The sequence below is a fragment of the Amblyraja radiata genome, chromosome 29 (genome assembly GCF_010909765.2).
Source record: "Amblyraja radiata isolate CabotCenter1 chromosome 29, sAmbRad1.1.pri, whole genome shotgun sequence".
In the NCBI taxonomy this organism is placed as follows: domain Eukaryota; kingdom Metazoa; phylum Chordata; class Chondrichthyes; order Rajiformes; family Rajidae; genus Amblyraja; species Amblyraja radiata.
The window spans coordinates 5,948,783-5,969,359 of NC_045984.1; the positions used below are offsets into that span (position 1 = coordinate 5,948,783).

A 20,577-nucleotide genomic window follows, 5' to 3' on the forward strand; every position below is an offset into this window, starting at 1 on the left:
TTGCATTTAGCCTCACTCTGACAATGGAGGAGGCCCAGGACAGAAGGGTCAGTGTGGGAATGGGAAAGGGGAGTTAAAATGGTTGACAACCAGGAGATCCCTTAGGCCTCGGCGGACCCAGCGTAAGTGTTCGGCGAAACGGTCGGAGAGTCCACGTTTGGTCTCGCCGATGTACAGGAGAACACATCGGGAAGAAAGACTTTTTCTTTGCCAAAGTGGGAGAAGCATAGGGGCGGCACGGTGGTGCAGCGGTAGAGTTGCTGCCTTATAGCGTCAGAGACCCGGGTTCGATCCTGACTACAGCTGCTGCCTTATCGGAGTTTGTACGTTCTCCCTGTGACCTGCGTGGGTTTTCTCCGGGTGCTCCGGTTTCCTCACACACTCCAAAGACATACAGGTTTGAGGGTTAATTGGCTTCGGTAAAGATTGTAAATTGTCCTTAGTGTGTGTAAGATAATGTAAGTGTGCGTGGATCACTGGTCGGCGCGGACTCAGTGGGCCGAAGGGCCTGTTTCCATGCTGTATCTCTAAACGAAACTAAAAAAGTGACAAATTGCTGGAGTAACTCAGCGGGACAGGCAGCATCTCTGGAGAGAAGGAATGGGCGATGTCTCGGGTCGAGACCTTCTCTTCAGAGATGCTGCCTGACCCGCTGAGTTACTCCAGAATTTTATGTCTACCTTCGGTGCAAACCAGCATCTGCTGTTCCTTCCTATTCTAAAAAAATATATAGCTCTAAGAGCTAACGGAATGAAGGGATATAGGGAGAAAGCAGGAACTGATTCTGGATGGTACACAAAAATGCTGGAGAATCTCAGCGGGTGCAGCAGCATCTATGGAGCGAAGGAAATAGGCAACGTTTCGGGCCGAAACGTTGCCTATTTCCTTCGTCCATAGATGCTGCTGCACCCGCTGAGTTTCTCCAGCATTTTTGTGTACCTTCGATTTTCCAGCATCTGCAGTTCCTTCTTAAACACAACTGATTCTGGATGATCAGTCATGATCACAATGAATGCCTGTGCTGGCTCGAAGGGCCGAATGGCCTACTCCTGCACCTATTGTCTATGTGTCTGTTTCTCTGCAGTTTTTCCTATTCTAAAAAATGTGGGAGGAATCACGCCATCTGGTGGGACGAGGAGAAACTGCATCTTCCCAACCACAGTGAGACAGACCACAGAGCAAGCCGACGACAGTGAGCCAGCCTCACTCACAGCTGCTGAATGCAGCACCCTGCCAACACAATCCTTCATGGGTTTGCTTTGGCTGCTTTCATTTCTACATTCTTCTCTTTTTGGAGATGAGGTGAGTCTGTGCTGAATTATATCCCTGTGTTGTGGCAGGATTTAGCCCGTGTTTGTGGGTTGCTGCTGTTTCTGTTATTTGTGAGTGTATCATCCTCAGACAGCAATCTGAAGGTGCAGCCTGTCAAGTTGCCTCATGCATCATAGCACCAGTGAGCAAAGCTGGTGTTTTGTTCTGCTTGTGATAATCATTGCGTTTGCTGGGTTGAATAATTTGACCCATTCACCAGAAAATGTTTCACAAATGCAAGCCTAGAATTCGGATGTCACTTGGAAACGATAGCACACAATCAGGTGTGATATTGCGTGTATGTTTTGGAACCACAGACTCCTTGGTCCTTATTTTTAGTGCCTCAAGGTTAAAAGTCGAACCGATGGAAGGTTTACATCCCGGCCTTGTGTTAGAGGCTGGCCAAGTAAAGAGACAAATATTACAGATGCTGCAAATGTGAAGCAAGTACTAAACAACCTCCCAAAGCTGGAAGTAAAAATTTGCAGACTGATCAGTTCTGGTTTATGAGGAAGGTTATCCGTTGGAAAGGACGGCGTTGTTTTTCTTTTCATGCTAAAGGATCTGCAGTGTGTTTCCAGAATTTTCAGTTTTAATTTAAATTTTCATAAAAGATATTAATATTAATGGTGAAGAGCCATTGAAAAACAAGAAACAAACTGGCCCCTTTTGTTGCTTATTTGTAAAGGGTTGGGCCATTTTTGTGCGCTTAACTTGTCTGCCATGGATAGTGAGTGCGTTGTTGACAAAGGAGCTAAGATTTAGTCGTGGAGCCCTGAACACAAACCTAACGCAGGAAATGCATTGTTCCTGTCCGCATGTTTCCTGCGCCTCGGAGAATGGCTCTGCTGCTGATCAGTCGGACGGTTCAGGATTTGAATCCCGGTCGGGCTCAAATACAAAAGTCTAGTTTCCCATTCTGGCACGGCTTTGGGAATGCAGTATGCCCGAGTATTAATTTAAAGAAGCTCAGAGAGTTATCTCTGATCCTCCTGCCAATATTCGCTACAGTCTCATCATATAAATAGGGCGGCACAGTGGCGCAGCGGTAGAGCTGCTGCCTCACAGCGCCAGAGACGTTCGATCTTGATCACTGGTGCTGTCTGTATGGAATTTGCACGTTCTCCCACATGACCTGCGTGGGCTTTCTCCGGGTGCTCCGGTTTCCTGCCACACCCCAAAGACGTGCAGATTTGTAGGTCAATTGGCTTTGGTAAAGTTGTAAATCGTCTGTAGTGGGTAGGATAGTGCTGGTGTATGAGGATCGATGGTCAGTGCGGATTCGAAGGGCCCGTTTCCTCACTATATCTCTAAAGTCCAAATAGGTCATTTAACCCATTGCTATATTGCTCTGTCTTTGATCCAGCTCTGCTGCAGTTGCAGAAGTAACTCGTAGCGTTAAATTGATTTGGGACTTCCTTCAAGAGACTTGAAAGGCAGTTTATACAAGCACAGTTGAAAGGCAGTTTATACAAGCACAATTCTTCCTTTCTTCAGTCATTCCACTACCATCTCTCCACTCTTAGATTGTGGCCTCACTTCCTTGGAGAGCGGGCCTGGCCACTCCCTCCTCCACTCTTCTCCTCTCTCCCATCGGCCAAAATGTATAGGAGTGTGAGAACGTACACCTCCAGATTCAGGGACACTTTCTGCTCAAGTGTTATCAGGCAACTGAACCATCAGAGAGCAGTCCTGAACTACTTTCTACCTCATTGGAAACCCTTGAACTATCTTTGATTGGACTTTACTGGACTTTATCTTGCACTAAACATTATTCACGTCATTTAATTTATAATGTATCTGTACACTGTGGATGTCTTGATTGGAACCATGTATTGTCTTAAGGTCATAAGTGATAGGAGTAAAATTAGGCCATTCGGCCCATCATTTACGGCCCCGGGAGCGGGGCCGTAAATCGCCCGGCACGGCCTAAAATGGCCGTGGGACTTAGCATCGCCCGCCTGGAGCTTGGACATCGGGAGAGACATGGAGAACGGGGGAGAGAAAATACTTTTCCTTCCATCACAGTGGGCCCACTGTGATGGATGTTTGTGTGAATTAAATTGTGTGTATGTCTAGGAAATTGTCTTTGTTTGTATGGCTGTGGAAACAGAATTTCGTTTGAGCCTCACTGACTCAAATGACAATAAATTGTATTGTATTGTATTGTATTGTATCATGTCTACTCAGCCATTCAATCATGGCTGATCTATCTCTCCTTCCTAACCAACATTCTCCTGCCTTCTCCCCATAACCTCTGACACCTGTCTTTCCGTTGACTGGTTAGCACGCAACAAAAGCTTTTCACTGTACCTTGGTACACGTGACAATAAACTAAACTCCTGCTGCCCCAACCCTTTAATAGATTCAAGCAGCCTTGCCTCTCTCTGTGCCTCCAAGCATCCCCGACCAAGGGGAAACACTGTTGATGGGCTATGAACTCGCTGCGATCGTTACCTGATGGCCTCCCCAGGTAGACGAGGGAACTGTAAAGAGCTCAGGTCCCACTTGCCTGTAAGTGCTGCCTTAAAATAGTCAAGGACGAGAGATAGGTCATCGCACAAAGCAACTCTCCAAATGGAGTTTCTGACCTGCCTCCGTAAAAAATGTGAACTTAATTACTGGGCCGTAGTCATATTGTACATTATTAATAATAGATGCGTTAATGCATTTAGCCGCAGTTCATATGAAAGATTTATAGGTGTGGTTACTCCATGTTTTCAGCCTGAGTGGGATGCGTGGAAGGGGCAGCACAGTGGCGCCACCGGAAGCAATGATGAGAACGCTCACAGTGACAAGGATTGTAGGGCGGCACGGGGGCGCAGCAGGTAGAGCTGCTGCCTCACAGCGCCGGAGACCCGGGTTCGATCCTGACCTCGGGCGCTGTCTGTGTGGATACGAGAGTGCCATTTAAGAGGTTTCTTGATAGGCAGATAGATATGCAGGGAATGGAGAGATATGGAACATGAATGAGCAGGCAGTTAGCTAGATGGACACAAAATGCTGGAGTAACTCAGCGGGACAGGCAGCATCACCAGAGAGAAGGAATGGGTGACGTTGCGGGTCGAGACCCTTCTTCAGGGGTCTGGGCATCATGTTCAGCACAGACATTGTGAGCCGAAGGGCCTGTTCTTGTACTGTATGTGCTTTCTATGTTCTATGTTAAACTTTGCTCCTCTCACCTCAAAACTATACCCTTTAGTCTTTGACGTCTCCACCCTGGGACAACGTTTCTGACTGTCTACTCTATGGTGTTAATTCCCACCTAACATATAGAGTCCTGTGTATACACACACTCTCTGTTAAAATGCTGAACCTCATGGCAGGGCACAATGATCATTGATATCTGTAACGAGAAAAGGTTCCCCATCAGAAGACAACTCCGACTGACAAGAACTACAGGGCAGCACTGTGGCGCAGCTGGTAGAGCTGTTGCCTCACAGCGCCAGAGACCCGGGTACGATCCTGACCTCGGGTACTGTCTGTGTGGAGTTTGCACGTTCTCCCTGTGACTGCGTGGGTTTACTCCGGGTGCTCCGGTTGCATCCCACATCCCAAAGACGTGCGGGTTTATAAGTTATTTGGCCCAATGTAAAATTGCCCCCTAGTGCGTAGGAAGCGGAATTGGAAAATAGGGTAACATAGAACCAATGTGAATGGGTGATCGATGGTCAACGTGAACTGAAGGGCCTGTTTCCATGCTGTAACTTTCAAATAAAAAAATCAATCATACTAGAGATAGACACAAAATGCTGGAGTAACTCGACGGGACAGACAGCATCTCTGGAAACATAGAAACATAGAAAATAGGTGCAGGAGGCCATTCAGCCCTTCGAGCCAGCACCGCCATTCATTGTGATCATGGCTGATCATCCCCAATCAATAACCCGTGCCTGCCTTCTCCACATATCCCGATTCCACTAGCCCCTAGAACTCTATCTAATTCTCTCTTAAATCCATCCAGTAATTTGGCCTCCACTGCCCTCTGTGGCAGGGAATTTCACAAATTCACCACTCTCTGGGCGAAAAACTTTTTTCTCACCTCAGTCTTAAATGACCTCCCCTTTATTCTAAGACTTGGGAACATTTTTCCTGCATCCAGCATGTCCAGTCCTTTTATAATTTTATATGTTTCTATAAGAATCCCCCTCATCCTTCTAAACACCAGTGAATACAAGCCTAATCTTTTCAATCCTTCCTCATATGACAGTCCCGGCATCCCAGGGGTCAATCTCGTGAACCTACGCTGCACTGCCTCAATCACAAGGATGTCCTTCCTCAGATTAAGAGACCAAAACTGTACACAATACTCCAGATGTGGTCTTACCAGAGCCCTAGACAACTGCAGAAGAACTTCTTTACTCCTATACTGAAATCCTCTTGTTATTGAGAGAAGGAATGGGTGACATATCGGGTCAAGACCCTTCTTCAAACTAGAGCATTCGGTGTTAACTCCTCTCTCAGTCTCCCATTGTTTCCCCTTCCCTGTTAATACCCACTGCTTGTATGCAGGGATCTCTCTCCATTATGTTCAGAGTCACTGGGGCATTCTCAAAGCTCCATTAATTTTTGGTCAGTGTGCATTTTGCTGGTTTAAATCCCTTGGGTCCACAACATTTCTCACTGAGCTTGGAGGAGCCAAATATTCATTTTGCCTGCTTTAGTGGTCAAGTCATGTAAATCTGTGCCAAATTGGCTGGTTTAACCAAGCATCATTTGTACTCACCTCCTCAAATGCAGTCCATTCATTTCAACTCTTTGCATCCTAAAAACAAAATATGTCCAGTAACTTTATTCCAAGGATATGCAGTAATTTTATTGAGAAAAACGTGTTACGCTTTGACCTCGTTACACCTTTCTTTATGATAGATACCAAATGCTGGAGTAGTTAACTCAGCGGGACAGGCAGCATCTCTGGAGAGAAGGAATGGGTGATGTCACCTGCATTTTGTGTCTATCTTCAGTGTAAACCAGCATCTGCAGTTCCTTCTGACACATAGTCCTTTATTTAAATGGGTGTTTGGTTTAATTTAGTTTTAGCTTAGAGTTACAGCATGGAAATGGGCCCTTCGTCCAAACGAGTCCACGCCGACCAATAATCACCCTGAGCACCAGCTCTATCCTACACACTAAGGACAATTTACAGAAGCCAATCTCCACTGGCTCCCTGTGCGGTTCCAAATAAATTTCAAGATCCTTCTTTATGTCTACAAAGCTCTTAACGGGCTTGCCCCCACCTACATCAAAAGTCTGTTTACCCACCACACCACCTCCAGGTCCCTCAGATCGGCCGACTTGGGGTTACTGAACATCCCACGGTCTAGGCATAAGCTCAGGGGCGACCACGCCTTTGCGGTTGCAGCTCCTAGACTGTGGAACAACATCCCCCTTCCCATCAGAACTGTCCCCTCCATCGACTCCTTTAAGTCGAGACAAAACTCATCTTTACTCTCAAGCCTTTCTTGACGTCCTCTGAGGGAGGGCTATATGTATGTATTTATGTATGTACTTAATCTATGAACCAATGTTGTATAACGTTAGTACCTCCACCAATGTAAAGCACTTTGGCCAACGAGAGTTGTATTTTATATGTGCTATAGAAATAAAATTGACTTGACTTGACTTGAATTAACCTACAAACCTGCTCGTCTTTGGAATGTGGGAGGAAACCGGAGCACCTGGAGAAAAATCCCACGCGGTCACAGGGAGAATGTGCAAACTCCGTACAAACAGCACCCGTAGTCAGGATCGAGCCCGGGTCTCTGGCGCTGTGAGGCAGCAACTCCTCCTCTGCCCCAGTGCCGATTCTGGCTTAAAATACCAGTCTTGCATGGAGCACAAAGATTATTTTTTTCCCCCAAACCCAGAGGTGCCGAGATCTGAGGTTAGATAACTAAAGATTTGTGAATAATTTAAGATGCTTTAAGGGTGGTAAGATTGTAAATGTTGTAAAATTGTTCATTGTGCCTAGTGAGTGTGAGATAGTGTTAGTGTGCGGGGATCGCTGGTTGGTGAGGACTCGGAGGACTGAAGGGCCTGTTTCCGCGCTGTATCTCTAAACTAAACTAAACTAGTCAAAGTCCACATGTCTGTATCTGGTCAAAATCCCTTTGATTTAAATGTTGTTTTCTTGGTCTAGTGCTGGATTGAGACAGGGATTTAATGATAATAATAATAATAATAATAAATACTTTATTGATCCCCTCAGGGAAATTCAGATGTCCAGAAGCCCCCAACCAACAAACCCACAGATTCAAAACGAACGCAGACAGAAAATACATAGAATACAACGTGGACACTACCTGAGAGCAATAAATACTTAAAAAGACCAATAATTAACAGTTAAAAATTAAAAATTGCAGAATGCATCCCCCTACAGCCGAATTATAAAATCTAATGGCTGCAGAGGTGAAGGATCTCCTGAACCGCTCCGTTCTACAGGGCAGGGAGAGGAGCCGGTTGTTGTTCCGAGTGCTCTTTTGACTCTCCAGAATTACATGGAGAGGATGCCCGGGGTTTTTCAGGATGACCTGCACCTTGTGCCTCATACGCCTCTCAAGCACATCCATCCCAGAGTCTACTCTCCCCTCCAGCACTGAGCTAGCTCGTTTAACCAGTTTGACCAGCTTCTTGTTGTTTTTTGCACTAATGCTGTTGCCCCAGCAGACAACAGCGTAGAAAATAACACTTGCAACCACCGTGTTGTAAAACATGTGCAGCATCTCATTACACACATTGAAGGATTTGAGCCTTCTGAGGAAAAAGAGTCTGCTCTGGCCTTTTTTGTAGAGGGAGTCAGAGTTGACAGACCAGTCCAGTTTGTTGTCAAGGTGCACTCCAAGGTATTTATATGTCTGCACCACCTCAATGTCAGCCCCTGCAGCGTTGACCGGCTGAAGGGGGAGCTTGGACCTGCCAAAGTTAACCACCATCTCTTTAGTCTTAGTTGTGTTCAGGATGAGACAGTTCTCTTCACTCCAGGCACAAAAGGCACTGGTCAAGTTCCTGTATTCCTCCTCCTGCCCGTTCCTTACACATGCCACAGTATGAATTAGGTAGTAGGATTACTGGGAGATTGAGGAGAGCTACTGTACAGATCCCCTCTGGGTTACGAACACCCGTACATACAAACAAGTGTTTAGTAGACCGATGATTTATGTGTATGTTTATTATTGTCACATGCACCAAAGTACAGTGAACAGTTTCCTTTAGCATGCTATCCAAACACATCAGAATAAGGAGTAAGCCATTTAGAACGGAGACGAGGAAACACTTTTTCTCACAGAGAGTGGTGAGTCTGTGGAATTCTCTGCCTCAGAGGACGGTGGAGGCAGGTTCTCTGGATGCTTTCAAGAGAGAGCTAGATAGCGCTCTTAAAAATAGTGGAGTCAGGGAATATGGGGAGAAGGCAGGAACGGGGTATACTGATTGGGGGTGATCAGCCATGATCACATTGAATGGCTCGAAGGGCCAAATGGCCTACTCCTGCACCTATTGTCTATTGTCTATGTCAAACTGAATTGCAGTAGGTAGAACAAAGGGGAAGGTACAGAATGTAGAATATAGTTCTTAGCGTCGTAACACAGCAGTTCCAGAGACCAAGTCCAGCCTCCTCTACTGTCTGTGTGGAGTTTGCATGTTCTCCCTATGAGGGGGTGGATTTCTTCTGGACTCTCCAGTTCCCTCCCCCATCCTAAAGATATGCCTAAAGATCCAAAGAAAGGTCTCGACCCGAAACATCACACATTCCTTCTATCCAGAGATGCTGCCTGTCCCGCTGAGTTATTCCAGCATTAAGTGTTGATCTAAAGATATGTAAGTTGGTGGGTTATTTGGCCATGGTCTGCAGATGAATGGTGGAATCTTGGGGGCACTGATGGGAAAGCAGGGAGAGTGTTTAACTATCAAATGTACAGACAACAGAACAATGAAATTCCTACCTGCAGCAGCTTCATTCAATAACACACAAATAAATATATTATAATCCACAATATAGAATGAATTAATAACAATGGTACTAAGTGCATAAGTTCATATGTTATAGGAGCAGAATTAGGCCATTCAGCCCATCAAGTCTACTCCGGCATTCAATCAGAGCAGATCTATCTTTCCCTCTCAACCCCATGCTCCTGCCTTCTCCTCATAACCCATGACACCGGGTGCTCCGGTTTCCTCCCACACTCCAAAGACGTGCAGGTTTGTAGGTTGATTGGCTTTGGCAAGATTGTAAATTGTCCCTGGTCTGTCTGTGTAGGATAGAGCTACTGTACGGGGTGATCACTGGTCGGCGTGGACTCGGTGGGCCGAAGGGCCTGTTCATAAGGTCATCAGTAATAGGAGTACAATTTGGCCATGGCTGATCTATCTCTCCCTCCTAACCCCTTTCTCCTGCCTTCCCCCCCATAACCTCTGAACACCTGTACTGTTTCCACGCTGTATCTCTAAACTAAACTGAAGCAATCAAACTCCACACGCAGGTGGTCTGTATCTGGTCAAAAGTCCCTTTGATTTAAATGTTGTTTCCTTGTTCTTGTGCTGGATTGAGATGGGGATTTAATGGAATTAATTTAATGCGTGGCAGGGCGGCAGAAACCGGGGCGGCGAAGAGTACATCTCTTTGTACTCCACCTAATTAGGGAGAGAACGCTCATGGAATCCCCTGTGCCTGCCTTGTTAATGTTCCTCGCTCTCAGCCATCTCCTTCTCTCCACTGGCAACGTTTAATGCTTCACTGGAACCTGCGGTGAAGTGGGTTTTTGTGGAGGTTTAATCTGGAAGACAAGGCAGTGCAGAAAATAGGAATAATGCAGTAAAAAAAATCGCCTGGCTTTTCTGAGCACGAATGTCGTTTGCAGACCAGCGCTGGGTTCCTGAACGACAGATTTCATCCTCCTCTTTGTTGATTAAGCATTGCACGCCGCGCATCACGTGCTCTCCGTTGCCATGGTAACAGATGTCTTCTCACCCCTTCCCCGCTGGCACCAGCTGACAACAGTGGAGATTTAATTTTATAATCATTCGTGCAGCTGAGCGGCGAATGCAATCAGACGACGGAAGTGGATCAGAAACTCGTTAACAAGCAGAAGCAATTGCTAAAGCCCACATCCAAACCACGAAAGATCCCACTAATGACAACCCGATGAATGTCAGCTGAAATAAAAAAAGAAACTGCAGATGCTGGAAATCTGAAATAAAAACAGAAAATGCAAAAAAAGACTCGGCAGATTGGGCAGCATCAGAGGAACAGATTACACAGATTCAAGGTGAAGGGGAAAAGATTTAATAGGAATCTGAGGGATAACTTTTTCCACACAAAGGGCGGTGGGTGTATGGAACAAGCTGCCAGAGGAGGTAGTTGAGGCTGGGACTATCCCAATGTTTAACAAACAGTTAGACAGGTACATGGATAGGACAGGTTTGGAGGGATATGGACCAAGCGCAGGCAGGTGGGACATGTTGGCCGGTGTGGGCAAGTTGGGCCGAAGGGCCTGTTTCCACACTGTATCACTCTATGACCCTCCATGACTCTATAACTATACCTGTGACAATACTTTTTAGGAAGGAAGGAACTGCAGATGCTGGTTTACACCAAAGATAGACACAAAATGCTGGAGTAACTCAATGGGTGAGGCATCATCTCTGGAGTGAAGGAATGGGTGATGTTTCAGTTTGAGATCCTTTTTCAGACTTCTTCATACTTTTTGGGTCATAGAGTCATAGGTCCTCTCCACCATATCCAATCTCTACTTGTAATTAAGTCTTCCTCCCTTTTAAAGCATCAACATAATGTTAGTGATCCTCCAACCTACTGGCACCTGCAACAAGGGGAGATTGGAAAATGATGGTCAGACCCTTTTTAACTTCCTCCCTTGGTGCTTTGAATGGTTGGAATGACCTGGAAACTGTAACAGAGTGAACAGAACTGCACGCAGTACAGGTACTAACAATACATCAGCCTAATTTGAGGCAGGACATGATTACTATTGAGGGAGTGCAGCGTAGGTTCACCAGGTTAATTCCCGGGATGGCGGGACTGACATATGATGAAATAATGGGTCGACTGGGCTTGTATTCACTGGAATTTAGAAGGATGAGAGGAGATCTTATAGAAACATGTAAAATTCTTAAAGGATTGGACAGGCTAGATGCAGGAAAAATGTCCAGAACCAGGGGGTCACAGTTTAAGAATAAGGGGTAGGCCATTTAGGATTGAGATGAGGAAAAACGTCTTCACCCAGAGAGTTGTGAATCTGTGGAATGCTCTGCCACAGAAGGCAGTGGAGGCCAATTCACCTCATGTTTTCAAGAGAGAGTTTGATTTAGCTCTTAGGGCTAACTAAATCAAGGGATATGGGGATAAAACAGGAATAGGGTACTGATTTTAGATGATCAGCCATGATCATATTGAATGACGGTGCTGGCTCGAAGGGCCGAAAGGCCTGCTCCCGCACCTATTTTTCTATGTTTCTATCTTCCTGCTCCTATATTCTGTGCCTCACGCTATTAAAGGAAAGGCATTCCTTCTGCCTTTTTAACCATAGGCCAGCACTGCTGCACTTTAAGGATCTATGGATGCCCACTTCAAGGACCCTCTGTTCATCTGTACCTCAGTATCCTCTCGGCACATTGACGCAGTGGAAGAGTTGTTGTCTTACAGCGCCAGAGACCCGGGTTCGATCCTGACCTCCGGTGCTGTCTGTACGGAGTTTGCATGTTCTCCCTGTGAACTGCGTGGGCTTTCTCCGGGTGTTCCGGTTTCCTCCCACTTTCCAAAAATGTGCAGGTGTGGGTTAACTGGCTTTATAACAATTCTCATTTTTACCAGAATGCTGCCTGGATTAGACGGTTTTGGTTACAGGGAGAGGTTGGATAGACTTGGATTGTTTTCTCTGGAAAGTCGGAGGTTGAGGGGAAGACATGGCTTGGAAGCAGCTCTATCCAAGACCACAAGAAATTGCTGAGAATTGTGGACGCAGCCCAGACCAACACACAAACCACAAACAAACCAAACCAACACACGAATCATTGATTCAATTTACACCTCAAGCAAGGTCAGCAGTTGGGTCCCAGTCACCACGGGGGGGGGGGGGGGGGGGGGGTGGGCTGGAAGGGTTTGCGAGGGAGGGGGGAGGAGGAGGGATGTGGTGGGAGGGGGTGTGGTGTGGGCAGGGTGTGGGGGGAGGGAGGATGTGGGAGGGGGTGTTTTGGGGGAGGGGCGTGTGTGGGCAGGGGGTGTTGTTGTGGAGGTATTTGGGTGGGGGAAGGGTGTGGGGGGAGGGGGGTTTGTGTGGGGGAGGGGGGTTGTGTGGGGGGAGGGGTGTGTTGGTGTGGTGTGTGGCATTGCGCGGGGGGCACATTGTGTGGGGGAGGGGTTGTGGGAAGGGGGTATGTGTGGGAAGAGGGGTTGTGGGGGGTGAGGGGTGTGTGCGGGGGGGTATGTGTGGGAAGAGGGGTTGTGGGGGGTGTGGGGGGTGAGGGGTGTGTGGGTGGGGGGGGGTATGTGTGGGAAGAGGGGTTGTGGGGGGTGAGGGGTGTGTGCGGGGGGGTATGTGTGGGAAGAGGGGTTGTGGGGGGTGTGGGGTGTGTGGGGGGGGGGTATGTGTGGGCAAGGGGGATGTTTGGGGGAGAGGGGTGTGGGCAGGGGATGTGTGGGCAGGGGGAGGGTTGTGAGAAGTGTGCAGGAGGGAGAGGTGTATGGGGGGGGGGGTGGGGGAAGGGGGGGAGGGGTCAGAGAAAAGATGGGGGAGGAGCCATGGAGGAGATGTGGGAATGTAGGCAGGAGCCAGCGAGGGGGACCAGAATGGAAGGGGTTGGGGGTGCGATGGGGACTCACAGCGGGCGCTGGTCGCTTTGCTGGTTGTTCTTCTCCGCACGGCTTGTGGACTCAGCCCTGCCTCCGGGGCTTTATTCTCCAGCGGGTGCCGGAAGGGCGTTACCTTCATGGTGACTGACAGGCGAGAAGACCAATCTGCTGATCTCATGATTTTTTTAAACCTTCATAACTTTTGTAATCTTCCGCCGATCGTAACACAACTTGGTGTACTTGGAGCAGAGGAGAACGGTGAGTAAGGTGGCAAAATAATCCTAGTGATATAGGGTAGTGTTTTTGCGCAAATTTAAATACAACACAGACCGGAAGTGGTCAAAATGAGAGTTTTAGTAATAGGATAGATAGATAGATAGATAGATAGATAGATAGATAGATAGATAGATAGATAGATAGATAGATAGATAGATAGATAGATAGATAGATAGATAGATAGATAGATAGATAGATAGATAGATAGATAGATAGATAGATAGATAGATAGATAGATAGATAGATAGATTAGATATGGTAGACAGCCTTTTTTCCCCATGGTGGAAATGTTCAACACCAGAGGGCATAGCTATAAGGTGAGAGGGGGGAAAGTTTAATGTAGATGTGCTGGGCATGTTTTTTACACCGAGTGTGGTGGGGCCCTGGAACGCATTGCCAGCGGTGGTGGTGGAACTAGATATGATAGTCACCTTTGAATAGGCACATGGAAGTGCATGGAAGAGAGGGATATGGATCATGTGCAGGCAATTAGATCAGTTCAACTTGGCATCATGTTCGACACAAACATTGTGGGCCGAAGGGCCCGTTCCTGTGCTGTACCGTTCTATGTTCTATCTATTTATTGTGAATTGTGCTTTAATGCACCTTCCCCATTACATTTGCTTACTCTTACACTGATTAGTTCCATTGGACATTTTTCTACCCAACTAACCTGCCCATTAATACATCTCCTACATTCTAAAGTTTTTTCATTTGCTGTCAACCACACAGGTGATATTTGCTCTAGGTACAACCTTACTTTATTGTGCTCTCTGTGGTTAAATCTAAAACAAATATCTCTCCCCCCCCCCCCCCTATTTATGTCACACGTGCCACGCCTCCAGACACTGGAGACTCTTTCCACACTCCTTCCCTGAGCTATTAGCATTTACACCTGCATTTAATCTGCTCCCCTAAACTATCACTTGGTACAAATACCTGAGATCATCACCAATTGGGTGCCGACTAATCAGTTCTGCATTCTGTCGGTTCCAGGTCTATATTGTTCGGTTCCATTCGCGTTTGTGTTTTCTTCAGTACTTCTCGATGAGCCAGCATTCGAGTCCTTTCCATTTCTGAGCCTTCTGACAATTTATCTCCTTTAAACTTTGCCTCTGCGCATTTTTCCTTTAAACCTTGCCCCAGTGAGCAAGTGTTTTTATACAGAGGGTGGTGGGTGCCCGGATCACATTGCCAGGGTTGGTGGTGGAGGCAGATATGATAGTGCCGTTTAAGAGACTTTTGGATCGGCACGTGGATATGGATCATGTGCAGACAGGTAAGAGTTGGTCTTGGCATCATGTTTGGCTGAGACGTAGTGGGCTGAAGGGCCTGTTCCTGTGTACTTTTCCCTAGACTCCGAGGGCTGGAGTAATGCAGCGGGTCAGGCAGCATCTCTGGAGAAAGTGGATAGGTGACGTTTCGGGTCGGGATCCTTCAAGAAAGATCTTCAAAGTTTACAATGAAGAAGGGTCCTGACCTGAAACGTCACCTGTCCATTTTCTCCACAGATGCTACCTGACCCACTGAATTACTTGGGCACTTTTTCTCTGTCTTTGGTGCAAGCTGGCATCTGCAGTATTAGAGATACAGCACAGAAACAGGCCCTTCATCCCACCGAGTCCGCGCCGACCAGCGATCACCCCGTACACTAAAGGGCCTGTCCCATCAGCATGTGTTTGCATGCGTCTAGCGCGACCAAACGTGGTGGCTTATGGCGTACAGCCTCGCGGGGCCGGTCCCACTTCCAACCGCGGAGCTGTCTGGAGTTGTGCGGGGCTGGTCCCGACATCATACTCACCAATCAGCTGGGCAGGAGGCGGGCCGACTGAATTTGGACGTCGCACGGCGTCGGGCGGTTACGTCATCATGCAACGGCACGCTGGGCGGTGACATCATCACGCAACACCACGCGCTAGGCGTACGCCATCAAGACGCTGCGTACGCCGTCAAGACGCTGCGTACGGTCTCAATGCGGCTGCGGGCCGACAGGCCGTTGCCGCGGGGAATTTTTGGACAGTGTCAGTTTTTCGGAGCCCCGTGCGATGTCGGGACCAGCTCCGCACAACTCCATACTGGCCCCGCGAGGCCGTACGGCTCAAGCGACCACGTTAGGTCGCGCTTGCCACATGCAGTCACATGCTCGTGGGACAGGCCCTTAACACTATCCTACACATGAGGGACAGTTTACACTTTACAGAAGCCAATTAACCTATAAACTGTATGTCTTTGGAATATGGGAGGAAACCAGAGCACCCGGAGAAAACCCACACGGTCACGGGGAGAACATACAAACCAAAGCACCCATAGTCAGGATCGAACCTGGGTCTCTGGCACTGTAAGACAGCAACTCTACTGCTGCGTCACCCTGCTGCCCCTTTACTGACATTTCCTTTTTATTACTGTACCTTTCCATGTTCTACACAGCAATAGCAAGAGAACTCTGTCCTCCATTGGGGAAAAAAGACTTCCAGTTACAAAATCGCCCATCAGTTATTATCCTGTGCTTTCTGCCACTGAGCCAGTTTTGAATCCAATTTGCCAGTGTCTCTTACAGTTTTGAACAGCCTGCCAAGTGGGATCTTGTCAGAGGCCTTGTCAAAGGTATTGTACATCAAATACCCTGCTGTATCTTGCACCTCCTCAAATAATATGTGTGTTAATTGACTGGAGGCACTTACCCTTCACAAATTCATGCTGACTGTGTGATTGATCTGTACCTTTCTAAACAAAGGCTAATTTCCCTCAGAACCGATTCAATCAATTTACCCATCGTCAATGTTTAAATAACCGTCCAGGTTATCTCCCCTTCCCTTTTTAAATGTTGTTAGCAGTCTGCGAGCATTTGCAACTTCCTCCCGTGTCCCTAGTGTAGAACGTTAATGTTCAATAGTCAATGGAATCAATGTTATATCTTTGAACTAATTGTTTATCTGTGCAGTGTGGATGGCTCGATTTTTTAGTTTAGTTTAGGGATATAGCGCGGACACAGGCCCTTCGGCCCACCGACTCCGCGTCGACCAGCGATCCCCGCACGCTAACACCATCCTACACCCACTAGGGACAATTTACCATTTTTACCAAGCCAATTAACCTACAAACCTGCACATCTTTGGAGTGTGGGAGGAAACCGAAGATCCCGGGGAAAACCCACGCAGGTCATGGGGAGAACGTACAAACTACATACCGACAGCACCTGTAGTCAGGATCGAACCCGGGTCTCTGGCGCTGTAAGGCAGCAACTTTCCCGCTGCGCCACCGTGCCGCCCAATTGTATTCATGTATAGTCTTTTTCTTGACTGGATAGCACACAAACAAAAGCATTGCACAGTACCTCGGTACACGTGACAATAATAAACCAAACTAAACTATTAACAACTGGGATGTATTTCATTCTGATCTGCGGATGTATGTACTTTCAAAACATCTAAACGGGTCAATATATTTGTCTTTACTGTTTTAATCCTGTCCAATACTTTACACACTTCCTACTTAACTGGAGTGCATCTTTCTGTTCTGTCTGAAGATAACATCAAATTCTTCACCAAAAACCATACCCACATTGTCTGACTTCATTAAGGTTACACGTCTTGACCCTCTCTAGTCCAACTCTCTCCTGGGTTATTCTTGTTATAAAACATTACATGGTCTCATAGAGTCATAGAGTGATACAGTGTGGTACAGTTTGATACAGGCCCTTCAGCCCAACTTGTCCACACTGGCCAACACGTCCCAGCTACATCAGTCGCACCTGCCTGCATTTGGTCCATATCCCTCCAAACTTGTCCTAACCATGTACCTGTCTGACTGTTTCTTAAACGTTAGGATAGTCCCAGCCTCAACTACCTCCTCTGGCAGCTTGTTCCATACACCCACCACCCTTCTGCCATTTTTTTCCTTATATTCTGTCCCTGCTTTTGTTATCTATTTAATGTCACCCCTACATATTCTACACTCACCCATGCTCTCTGCAAAGCTGTATGTGTTCCCACATCTTTTTTTCATTCTGAGGCAGAAAATGAGAAGAAGAAAAAAAAGACGGATTTGATCAACATGTTTTAAATGCATAGTTTACAGATTCAGCGTGGAAACCACATAATTGATTGCCTTTTTTTACTGATTGAAAGATATGGCATTGAAACAGACCCTTCGGCCCACCGAGTCCACACTAGTTCTGCATTCCACTTTTTGCATCCGCACCCTGCACACTAGGGGGCGCTTTTGGCCACACAGAGACCGATTAACCTACAAACCCACACGACTTTGGGATGTGGGTGTAAACCGGAGCACCAGGAGGAATCCCACGGGGTCACAGGGAGAACGTGCCAACTCCACACAGACAGCAGCGGAAGTCAGGATCGAAGCTGGGTCTCTAGCGCCGTGAGGCAGCAGCTCTACCAGCTGCGTCATTGTAATGGTCTATTGACATTAATGGTGCTGACGCTGAGCTCTGCAGGAATCTAACCTGCAAGGCAGCACAGGCCAGATATGAGACTGAGCCCAACACAGTGAAAGTACAGAACCCATTGCAGGAGGTTTACATTATGAGCAACAAAGTCATAGAGGGTAGAAACAGGCCCTTCATCCCAACTTGCGTGCATCAACCAACATGGTTGTTACCTTCTCCAAGCCAACAATGATCTATTATACATTCTCCTTGATCTCTATCCCCATTTGTCTCTTTTCACACCTTACACTTCCTTATCTCTGTATCTCCCCTGACTATCAGTCTGAAGAATGGTCTCGATCCCGAAAAGTCACCCATTCCTTCTCTCCAGAGATGTTGCCTGTCCCGCTGAGTTACTCCAGCATTTTGTGTCTATCAGAAGCATTTAGACAGGTACATGGATAGGACAGGTTTAGAGGGATAAGTGCCAAAGGCAGGCAGGTGGGACTAGTGTGCCTAGTGAGGGCAAGTCGGGCCGAAGGGTATGTTTCTACGTTGTAACATTTTGATCATTCATCTAGGTGATGCAGATGGGACAGGAGCGGTTGGCATTAATACCCATCACTACTCACAGCGACTTTAATTTAGTGATACGTATATTGTATTTGCAATGTAGCCATTTCAATAACATTTCATTGCATTATTTCAAGTCAGATTTCATGTAAGCCATGTCTGAAACACTCCAATTTCAAATATTAGAAATGCAATCAGACCTTTTTTTAAATCAATCTATACGATGATCATTACGAAGCCTGGCCTGCCCTTCAACATCAATCTCCGGGCACTTTCAAGAATACAATACAACAACAATACAATACAATACAATTTATTGTCATTTGAGCCTCAGTGAGGCTCAAACGAAATTCTGTTTCCACGGCCATACAAACAAAGACAATTTCCTAGACATACACACAATTTAATTCACACAAACATCCATCACAGTGGACCCACTGTGATGGAAGGCAAAGTATTTTCTCTCCCCTGTTCTCCATATCTCTCCCGATGTCCAAGCCCCAGGCGGGCGATGCTAAGTCCCACGGCCATTTTAGGCCGTGCCGGGCGATTTACGGCCCCGCTCCCGGTCTAAATGTCACAAAGTTGGAGCCCCCGGCGGGCGCTGGAATGTCCCACGGCCATGAAGCCGTGCTGGGCGATGTACGACCCCGCTCCAGGTCGTTCCAACCCCGCGACACGGGCTGGAGAAGTCGCGTTGCGGGAGCTCCGGGAAGCGGTCTCTCCCCCCGGACCCGCGAGCTCCCGATGTCCCAGTCCACCGGACCTGCGGCTGCGGCTGCGTTGCTGGAGCCTCCGAGCCCCAGGAGTCGAGTCGCAGCAGCGAGTCACCACCGCTCCCCACGCTCCGAGGCCGGCCAGCCCCACGATGGTGAGTAGTCCGCAGCTCCGCAGTCTCCCGAGCCCCCGGGTCGTTCAGGTTGGAGGCCACTCCACGGTGCTAGGCCCCAACGACAACGGAGACCCGACAGGGAAAAGGTCGGGTCTCCCGGACAGGGAAGAGATTTTAAACGGTTTCCCCCTCCCCCCCCCCGCCCCCCACATATACACATTTAAAACTAGTATTAAAAAACACCAACACTACATTTAACTAGACAAAAAATAAAAAAAAGACAGACAGGCTGTAGGGGCCGCTGCAACGGGTGAGTCGCGCCGCCAACGCCAAGAATAAAGTTACATCCACCAGCACCTCTGTCATGGATGTGGCTTGCTATTAATTTAGTAAGCTTTCCTTGTCCAGCCTGTCTGTCAGTGATAAAAGAGTCACAACAGTTCAAAGTCATCTTTCATCAGAGTGCGCTGATACCTATCACTCCCCGCGGGGAACCCACGACAAAGATGAACAAAGGCGGAGAGAGAGTAACCTAATTTTCTGCTCTGTGTCTCCTGCAAGCACTGCTCTCTGCAGGGATTGTGGATGTAAGGTTATCAATTATTTCACAGAGCCCTCCAGGAATTGAGAACTATTTTAGATTAGTTTAGTCCCTTCGGTCCACCGAGTCCACGACGACCATCGATTCTTTGATGGTTCAACAGGGCTTTATTTGTATCATAGGCAACAGCACAGTGAAATTCCTTTTGCATATATTACACATGCGGGCGCCTCCATTTTTGGCGCCGTTATTCAAAGGCGCACGCAATCCCTTCACACGCGGGGCAATTTTACAGAGGGCCATTTCACCGACAAACCGCACGCCTTTGGGATGAGGGAGAAAACCGGAGCACCTGGAGGAAACCCACGTGGTCACAGAGAGAACAATACAATACAATAATACTTTATTAGCCAAGTATGTTTTGCAACATTCGAGGAATTTCATTTGCCAAGTCAGTCATACAAATAAAAAGCTTTACAACACAAAATGCTTTTTAACATAAACATCCACCACAGTGACTCCTCCACATTCCTCACTGTGATGGAAGGCGAAAAAAAGTTCAATCTCTTCCCTTCTTTGTTCTCCCGCGGTCGGGGAGCTCGAGCCTTCCGTTGATGGGATGGCTGGCCTCCTCTTCGGGGCGATCACTCCTGCATCGGGGGGATATCAGCTCCCCCGCACCGAGCGATCGAACCCCAGATCGGGGCTTGTTGAACCTTCTGCGTCGTTGGAGCTCCCGACATCTACGGCCTCTCCCGAGACTGCGAGCTCTCGCAGGTGAACTCCGCAGACCGCGTGTAAACACCACACAGACAAAAATCCTGGGCAGGATCAAACCCGGGTCTCTGACGCTG

The 20,577-nt window shown here is 47.5% G+C and overlaps 1 protein-coding gene across 1 annotated transcript in view; it reads left to right on the plus strand.

Annotated features, from left to right (window-relative positions):
• Positions 1 to 1,178: 1,178 nt before the first annotated feature.
• Positions 1,179 to 20,577, plus strand: part of apc2 (APC regulator of WNT signaling pathway 2) — a 199,270-nt gene continuing 179,871 nt past the window's right edge. Inside the window, exon 1 of the mRNA XM_033046474.1 lies at positions 1,179 to 1,302. Within this exon, the coding sequence (XP_032902365.1) occupies positions 1,249 to 1,302 (54 nt within the window). The 5' untranslated portion in view covers positions 1,179 to 1,248. The remainder of the gene's footprint in view (positions 1,303 to 20,577) is intronic.